The 10000-nt window shown below is 36.9% G+C and overlaps 1 protein-coding gene across 2 annotated transcripts in view; it reads right to left on the reverse strand.

Moving 5' to 3' along the window:
* The window catches only part of LOC135206744 (neprilysin-1-like), a 684073-nt gene that overhangs the window by 9946 nt on the left and 664127 nt on the right, over window positions 1-10000 (reverse strand). For both annotated transcript variants that reach the window (XM_064238226.1, XM_064238227.1), the window contains exons 10-15: window positions 9951-10000; window positions 9228-9324; window positions 7500-7634; window positions 6667-6771; window positions 6299-6376; window positions 5977-6080 (exon numbers count right to left, since the gene is read on the reverse strand). The exon at window positions 9951-10000 is cut by the window's right edge and continues 87 nt beyond it. In XM_064238226.1, coding sequence (XP_064094296.1) covers window positions 5977-6080; window positions 6299-6376; window positions 6667-6771; window positions 7500-7634; window positions 9228-9324; window positions 9951-10000 — 569 coding nt within the window. The remainder of the gene's footprint in view (window positions 1-5976; window positions 6081-6298; window positions 6377-6666; window positions 6772-7499; window positions 7635-9227; window positions 9325-9950) is intronic.

Here is a 10000-nt window from a genome sequence, read left to right on the forward strand (position 1 = left end):
AATGTAAATACTTATAAGTAAACACGTTATGCACAGTAATTTTTTTTTCAATATCAATATTGTCTATAACCCAGTTACCGCAGCTGTACAGTAAATTCTGTACAGTAAACTCTGTAAATATTTATACTAAATCAATTTTCCACTGGGTGTTTTATTTAACGATGTTTTATATCCTGCGATCCCAACCAGAGGGCTAATTGGTTAGTAATTAATGTTTTGCTTTTTGGCTTCACTTCTGTGAAAAGGAAAGAGTTTAGATTAAAAGTTTTCAAATTGTTTGCAAATTAGTCTGCCAGAACATAAGCAGCAGGTTGGAAAACCTGTTCTCTAATATTTACTTCATTTTCAAAGTAAAAACTGTATTCATTTGCATTACATGATATTGACATTTTCTTCAAAGGATATGTGAAAGTTAGACCCTAGCATAAATCATTGATTTACCAAAATGTATCTATTTTGAAGAAGAGTTTTTTTTTTTCTTTTTTTTTTGCGGCTGCTGGATATTTGGGAGTGGTGGGTATTTTCTCTAGTTACATGCAGATAAAAATAATTGATGAAGAAAAAATACGGGATTCACTTTGTAAAATGTGTAGAAAAAGTCTATGACATGCTGACTATCTCCATACTTAATAAAACAAAGTAAACTGTTCGCATTAATCGTTTTACTATAGTAGATTCACATCAGCCGTGCATCTGATGTCCAGGCCAGTCCCTTACGACGCTCTTGATTGGCTGTTAAGCCAATCACAGGGCTGGAAACCCTCAGTCTTTCGAGAGAGTTCACATAGGCAGGATGTATGTGTCACCTCTCCTGAGGGATACGTGTTCCAAAAGTATCCCTCAGGAGCGGTGGAACATACATCCTGGCTATGTGAACTCTCTCTAGAGACTGAGAGTTTCCAGCCCTGTGACTGGCTTATCAACAGTCAATCAGGAGCGTCGTAAGGGACTGGCCTAGACATCAGATGCACGGTTGATGTGAATCTACTATAGTATACTATTGAGGGAAAATGCTAGAGTGTTTGCACTCATATATAGGCAGTTAAGTATCGACGGTCCGTCTAGTATGAGAGTAAAGGAACAAGCAAGAGAATCAATACACAAATTTCCTCATCTACTGTGTGACTGTTTCTAATGCTCGTGATTAAAAGAGATACACAACAAACGCACATACAGAGAGAGAGAGAGAGAGAGAGAGAGAGAGAGAGAGAGAGAGAGAGAGAGAGAGAGAATAAAACGGTAACGCTAAGTTGCCGTGAAGTTTTAATAATAATAATTACGGAAGATAATTACCAAGAAACCAAGAAAAACTGTCAAATTTTGTCCATGTAACCTATGAGATCCCTCTCTGACAAATTTTAAGCATTTTTGCTGCAGAAAATGTTGATAAAACAGGATGGTTAAATTTCCTTTTCATGATGACAAATAGAAGAGGCCTTATAGTAAGTAGTTAACAAGTTACAAGATTCTCAATTAGATATGTTCTCAAGGAGAGAGTTATTAAAAGACTTGAGCCTGAGCGGCTTGGGTTATTAGGAAGTGGGAAATTATATACATAATTGTTACGACCCCTAGGAGGCCGTTCTGCAGAATCTTTTAAAGATGTTATTTAGGGATCGTAGGCAGTAGTAATGCAACACAATGAATGGGAATGTGGTAAACAAACACCAAGAAAGCTAACAATATTTATTATACAAAACTTAATACTAAATCAACCTTGTGCAAGTACAAATGAACCCAGTATCCAGAGAGCTATATGGCAATTATATGCCCAGAAGACAGATTAACATGTCTTCAACACAAGGTTTCCCTAAAACTAAAAAGCTAAACCCTAAACCAGTAATATAAATAGAAAACACTGTAATTAGCAAATAAACAGCTCTAATAGAGCGGGCCCAAAATGAATACACTAGCCTAAAACTAAAGAAAGCTAGAAAGAAGTAATAAGAGTTCAATAAAAGTGAAAACCTTAAAATTACCTACCTAATTAATAAATCTAAATTTACGCACAACCACAAATCAATCATAACAAGGTATACCATCAAAAAGTATAACAATATATCAATATGAGTAAGGATATATATAGATCCTATACGCTTATGTTAAGGAATAACCAATTTACTCATTCCTTTGGAGGAGGTGTCCACGGAGTCGCTGGGGACCACCAGTCTGCTACATTAAGGGAGCTACTGAACACTAGGTCAGACCGATAAGCAGCAGACGTTTCCCGAAGGAAAATACAAAGGTCGACACCTTACCTAGCGTTAGCCTCCCTACGTAACTCCTCACGAGCCTCGTCATCCCAGAAGGACTAGTGCAGCAGCCACCTTGGAATATTTTTTGTTGGAGGATTTACTTCATAATATTCCTCGTTTTGACCCGCCGGTGTATGAAGAGCCACCTGCGGCGGATTTACTGATCACGGCTTATATCTCTGCCTCGCAAGGACTTGTGTCACTTGCGACCTGCCCCCTTGCTTTTTCCCCCGTCGGAGGAGTCCCCGGGTAGACAGGGCTGGCGCTGGATCCCAGCTCTGTAGGAGAGGCTTCTGCCGTGCCCCGGTGTACTGAGGGTCTTGGTGTTGCTCTGCACGTCTGGGCTGTCGAGGCTCGTGAGGAGTTACGTAGGAGGCTAACGCTAGGTAAGGTGTCGACCTTTGTATTTTCCTTCGGGAAAACGTCTGCTGCTTATCGGTCTGACCTAGTGTTCAGTAGCTCCCTTAATGTAGCAGACTGGTGGTCCCCAGCGACTCCGTGGACACCTCCTCCAAAGGAATGAGTAAATTGGTTATTCCTTAACATAAGCGTATAGGATCTATATATATCCTTACTCATATTGATATATTGTTATAATTTTTGATGGTATACCTTGTTATGATTGATTTGTGGTTGTGCGTAAATTTAGATTTATTAATTAGGTAGGTAATTTTAAGGTTTTCACTTTTATTGAACTCTTATTACTTCTTTCTAGCTTTCTTTAGTTTTAGGCTAGTGTATTCATTTTGGGCCCGCTCTATTAGAGCTGTTTATTTGCTAATTACAGTGTTTTCTATTTATATTACTGGTTTAGGGTTTAGCTTTTTAGTTTTAGGGAAACCTTGTGTTGAAGACATGTTAATCTGTCTTCTGGGCATATAATTGCCATATAGCTCTCTGGATACTGGGTTCATTTGTACTTGCACAAGGTTGATTTAGTATTAAGTTTTGTTTTATAATAAATATTGTTAGTTTTCTTGGTGTTTGTTTACCACATTCCCATTCATTGTGTTGCATTACTACTGCCTACGATCCCTAAATAACATCTTTAAAAGATTCTGCAGAACGGCCTCCTAGGGGTCGTAACAATAATATAAAAAAAAAAGTTGAATCTTCAGCAAAACCGTGAAATGGGGATGGAAGACAATTGAATGCTTATCAGGTATTTTCCTATTATTACTACTTCGTATTTCTGTAAAAAGGCTATAAATCAATCACTTTTGTCATTGACCAATATTCGGACTAATCTTTGGGCTAAAACTTCTTTCTCTATTATTTTCACCCCATCACCCACAAATCTCTCATTTCTATAGTCTGGTTTATTATTATTCCTCATGTGGAAGTGAGCCTATACCCTAATGTAGTTAGACTATTCTAAACATGAGTGCTATTGTGCCATTTCAGGAAAGGTATGATTCACCGTTGTTTTCACTAAATAATCAAAGAATTTCCGTAAAACAACTTTTAAGTTTCCTATATATATCTTCCCCATCAAATGCCATAGTTACAGTTAAGTTATCTTTGCTGAAACTGACCTTGTCAATCTTCTGTTTCTGAAAACGAATAATGCTTCATCCGCCTCTGAAACCGAACGTTTTTCGAAAGACAATCAATTTACATCACAAAAGGAATTTATAAGAAATTGTAGGCCACCTCAGACCAGACTCATCCCCATCTCGAAATATGGAACATTATGTTGGCACAGCAGCAACCTGACACTGGAAGAAACTTTGATAACGCACCCCTAGGCGCAAAGTTAAGTATTTCTTAGTTTTAACAGACCACTGAGCTGATCAACAGCTCTCCTCGGGCTGGCCCGAAGGAGTAGATATTTTTTCAGTGGCTAGGAACCAATCAGTTTCGTAGCAATCGGGGCCTACAGCTTATTGTGGGATCCTAACCCCATTATATCGAGAAATGATCTAGGCGCAAAAATGCACATCTCCACCAAAACGAAAGTTACTTTCTATTCTAGAATTAAACCAAAAAAAAATAAAGATTAGGAAGAGAGAAGGGAATAATTATGCATCCATACACATTCATCCTCTCCAGTGCTTCATACTTGAGTGATGTGAGACTTAATGTGAGACTTAAAACTAGCTAAGTAACGAAAGATGTCTTACATGCCGTTCCATATGTTAATGAAAGTAGTTCTTGTTCCTCCATAATAATCCTCACTTCTGGAAAAGAGAGTCCGAGTGTGGGTGAGTTGTTAGCTGCTATTATTAGCAAAAGAAAACTTTAAAATCAAAGCCTAATAAGATGCCAAGGACACTTACAGACAGTAGAGGCGAAGCCATGCAGTTAGAAGAGCCACTCATGCAAATATATCCTTTTTTATCAGAAACACTGAGCCTTCAACATAGCCTATAAAATCCAAATTTTCTTCGGGCCCATTGAGATATAAATAGATTTTGGTTTGGACAAATTCTCAAAATCCACATTAGTAACGATTACAACGGGAATCATATATGACGTGTATATATTCTTTTTCATATCTTTACATAGTCGAAACACACAACCCCATTGGGGAGGGAAGCTAATTATAGAGCACGTTTGTGTGGGAGCAATATATTTCCAGTCTAATAGTAACCGGAGAGTGAGTTATTATTTAAGCCAAAATAACTACGTTTGGCTACTATATATATATATATATATATATATATATATATATATATATATATATATATATATATATCTATGTAAGGTGTAGTCCACAGGTGAAAAGAAAAGCAGTATATAATTCCTATTAGCTCAACAGTTCCGGCCTCCACTGGCCCCTATCGAGAGCTCTTTAATATATAGATAACATACATATAATATTATATAAACATATATATATATATGCTTAAAAAAAATCACAGTAAAGATGCACGTTGACGTTCATAAACTAAGCGAATACCCACGGGAAAATGATAGTCAGAAATCCAAGCGCATTTTCCGTCTTTATTCAGACATCGTCAAGGAGCTACTAAAGTACAATTGGAGAGGAAGGCCTCAGGTACAAACAAGATCAGGAATACCATTGGTATTCCTGATCTTGTTTGTACCTGAGGCCTTCCTCTCCAATTGTACTTTAGTAGCTCCTTGACGATGTCTGAATAAAGACGAAAGCGCTTGGATTTCTGACTATCATTTTCCCGTGGTATTCGCTTATATATAATATATGTATGTACGTGTGTATGCACGGTCTGATATATGTGCTTAATTTTCTGTTGAGAAATCATTTTTATCTTGAAACTTTTAGTTAATCGTACAAATAAGTTATTTCGTAATAAATCCTTAATCAGATACAAAATCTACCTTGTTAAACTGACGATTCGGAGAATAAAAACTTAGATAAGCACATGACTTCCATTTGTTCGTCAGTGGTTTATCTTTTCATGAGTAATGAATTGAAACTTGATCTTCACCTGATATCAAATATGTTCTGGACGTAAAGACAGGATGGCTTATATATTGTTGGCGACCAGTGAAACTAATCACAAAAATTGCCTCTGAGACGTTTGGATTTTTGAGACCACATTGCATTCAATATATCATTAGTCAATGATAAAATGAAAGTATATTGAAAGCCAAAGAGAGAATTCATAGTCTAAACATATTTCTAAGACCTAAGATGGCGGGTCTGTCCGTCATGCATGTCTGAGCACAGAATCCCAAGGTGACAAACATTCAGCAATGTATTCATATTTAGCGACGGCTACCAATAGAGGTGTACCTCTTCTTGTCGACTGGCCGGGAGAGCTTCTGGAGTTCCTTCCAAACTTCGTGTTTCTTCATTCTCAATATGTTATTGAGGAAATGATCTTCCAGGATCTCCAGCTGAAAGAGAAGTGGACGAGTTACTTTATAGTCGACGAACCATATTGAATACTGTATCTGATTCTAAGATTATACTTCAGGTATGAATGGAGGATAAATAATGTAAAGTAGATAAGTTTACACATACTCTAGGTACGATATTTGAAATGGAAAAGTTCTTGTCAAACCATTACGGTTCCGGCATTCCTGATTATATAGTGAATATTATTATTGCTTACCCCTTCAAACTCAGCATCTAGTAGTTCTGTTGATTCTATGTACTCTGGATAACCTATCTTTTTACCCATTATGTCTAACTGAAACAGAAGTCAAGCGAATATCATTAGTACTATAAACAAGATATTGGAGTATTTTTAAAATATCAAATAAAGCTTCATGAAATCATTCACGTAATTTTGCATATTATACCAAAAAACCATTAGCTGCACTGTAATTCAGTATTTTGTCACTATGGAACATCCGGAAACTTGTAATAACCAAACATTTTTGCATATATGAATACAGTACCAAAACGGTCATGAGGAAGATCTAGTGCAGTATTTTATCATCCCTGGGGAACACTTGGAAAGACCAAATCAGAAATTACCTTGTCGCTACAGACTTGCTCATTTGCCTGGTTCCCATCCAGTCCATGTCGCATCAAGATGCCTATGTGGAAGGCTGTTCGAACCTCCTCGACCATGTTATCAATCTGCAAGAGTAGAGAACATTGGGCAATGCCGTCTATCTTTGATGCCATTGCAATCTCGGTTTTATTTCAAAATCACAACAATCAACAAGATTCAATCTTCTATGTTATTTCCATTTTCTATTCCCGGTAGCGTCAGTCCATTCAGACAAAGGCTAATGACAAATTTCCTCAGTTTTTACTCGCCTTCATTCAGAATTTTATTTTTATTTTTAAGAATTTGGAAGAGCTTGTCTGCTGATACGAATGAAAGTTATCTCTCCCTTTTGGGAAGGTATGACTTTCACAAAAAGATGTCCATATTCACTTCAGTTTGTTTAGTGATCACTCAGTTAAGAGGATTTTTCTTGGCAATTCAGTAACCTTGAAGCACTAAATATCATACAATAAATAACTACAACAGCATTAGCCAGAAGAGAGGAGCAAATTTTATAACTTCAGCCCGTTATATTTTCTTATTCATCGTTCTTCGAAAATGCTGTCACAGTTTTATAACAATTACTTTATAGATCAGTTAGCATTATGCAGCCGTTAATATTCAATGACCTTGTTATATATATATATATATATATATATATATATATATATATATATATATATATATATATATATATATATAAATTCATATAATACATTTTATTATCTTATATGTATATTATTTTCATCAAAACAGCCAAAAAAGAAAAAAAAATATTAAAGTTCAGGTGGTTCCTAAACACCCTTTCGCTTACCTCTCCTGAAATTTTCTGGTCGTAATGTTGCTCAACATACATTCTGGCAAGCGCTGCTCCAAAGCCTTCGTTGACTAGTGCTGCACATTCCTTCCAGCGACTGATGTACGTACGTTCTTCAAAGGGATCCGGTACCTGAAGTGAATAATGAATGAATCTTTCAAATCTAACTTGAAATAAAGCAAATTTCGAGGGGAATCAGAGATTTTTTTTTTTTTATAAAGATAGACTGCAAATGAAGAATTGCAAAGTACAATTTAAGCATTGCGGATGAAAAGTGCGTCGGTGTGAAAATGTGTACAGGTCGTAATTTGTTGATTTTTTAACTTTTTTTTTTTTTCAGAAGTTACTACCTTGGATCTAGACATCTTGCGATAGGTAACCGGATAAATGATATCTAGGAATTGTCCTTCAAAACTGAATCAGGTTGGTAGAATTTTACTCTGTAGATGCTTCAGTTTCCTTGCATAGGTCTATAGCTGATTCACTTAAGGTAGATTCTTGCTGAGCCCTATGCCTACGCGACGCTTGTTTGGCGGCTTCTGATTGGCTGCAGCTTAGAAAACTAGCAATATGATTTTATTTCTTCATTTATCTCACGTTTAGCACAACATAGGAAAGTTTTGGTCATACCAAACGATTCGGTATTAATTGTACAACAAAATCATGATTACCTGAAAGCAATAACAAAAACACAAAGGAATTACTAGTGAAAGTGACGAGAAGCATTTAAATATTTTTATTGTTTTCACTTTTCATCGGATTTTGCATCATTCACGCAAAAAAGGTGATCTAAAACTTGTTTTCATGAAATAATTCACCCTGAATATGCTGGTGCTTTCAGAATCTAGATGTGTGGAATATGAGGAGAGAAAATTAAGGATATGTCTTCTTATGTTGCGAATCATCCGGATTCTGAGAAGACTCTTAGTACAATTGCTTACACTCGCTTACATGGCACAGGGGACACGACCTGGGATTCGGATCTGATGATGCGTTTGCTTACGTCACTCACCACACACACTCTCTCTCTCTCTCTCTCTCTCTCTCTCTCTCTCTCTCTCTCTCTCTCTCTCTCTCTTTTTCAGTCTCATGTGTCAAACTATTTATGTTTCATTATTAAGATTAAATATACAATTAAAACTTCTTGAAAAAATGTTAAGAAATTACGATTATTATTGAACTACGGCTAAATTTTACATAAAAAATCTTTATATGGGGAAAACAATGAAATAAGCATGGACAGTGATGGTAGCGTTCTTCTTGGACGTATTGGGTTGCACTTTTGAAAACATCAGTGTTTCTATCATTTTTGAAGTGCTAACTCTGATAGAGCAGGCACTAAGAGTGTTACAATACAATTAAGTGGTCAGTATTTCCTGATAACTTATGTATAAATAATCTACCTTCCTATCTTATGCTAAACGTGAGAAAAGTGAAGGAATATAAACATAATGCTTAGTTTCCTAAGCTGCAGACGAAAATATGAGACCGAGCGACCGCCTTCCTACCTCCCGGTATCAGCCAATCGGAGGCCGCCAAACAAACGTCTCGTAGGCATAGGGCTCACCCAAGACTCTACCTTAAGTGAATCAACTATAGTAATGTATGCTTTACAATTACTGATGAGAGCCAAGTCTTCACGAGCCTTTCTATCAGCCAGAGTCAGCAGAAGAAACGGATATTTATATGATAACGCCTATATGACTATAATTTGATAGAACTCACCTCACTTCTAAACTGCTGCCACAGCTGCTGAAAATAGTTGCTAATATATGGCATGTAGCGTAAAACAAATCTCCAAAGCAAGTAGTTCACGATGACCCTGTGTGAAAGAAATTACAGGTTTAACAGCATTTTGTAGTTGGCAACGATTTTAAATTACTTTCTTCCTTACGTAGAACAACAACTGAAAACTATATTCATGATGTGCACACTATAGTAGATTCACATCAGCCTTGCATTTGATGTCTAGGCTAGTCCCTTACGATGCTCATGATTGGCTGTTGATAAGCCAATCACAGGGCTGGATACCTTCAGTCTCTCTCTCTCTCGTTTACGTAGGCAGGATGTATGTTCCATCTCTCCTGAGGGATACGTCTTTCAGGAAAGGTGGAACATACATCCTACCTACGTGAACTCTCTCGAGAGACTGAGAGTTTCCAGCCCTGTGATTGGCTTATCAACAGCCAATCAGGAGCATCGTAAGGGACGGGCCAAGACATCAAATGCACGGTTGATGTGAATCTACTGTAGCAGACACAGACTAAAGTCACACTTATTTCATGTTAAATAATGGATTTTTTGGCAGAGTATACGAAACGGGCACCTTCGCCCTTGCATTCTCTAATGTAATGCAAGTTAAAATAAATAACACTAAGCAAAATTCCCAATACAAGACTCATTGAGTCAAGAGCATCAAATGGGTAACTTAAGGAATTTCAACCTCACCTTTTCGGAGTGGCAGTGAGGAGTTTGACCAGGTCCGGTATATATGCGTT

This window comes from Macrobrachium nipponense, chromosome 31 (assembly GCF_015104395.2).
Source record: "Macrobrachium nipponense isolate FS-2020 chromosome 31, ASM1510439v2, whole genome shotgun sequence".
NCBI classification, from domain to species: domain Eukaryota; kingdom Metazoa; phylum Arthropoda; class Malacostraca; order Decapoda; family Palaemonidae; genus Macrobrachium; species Macrobrachium nipponense.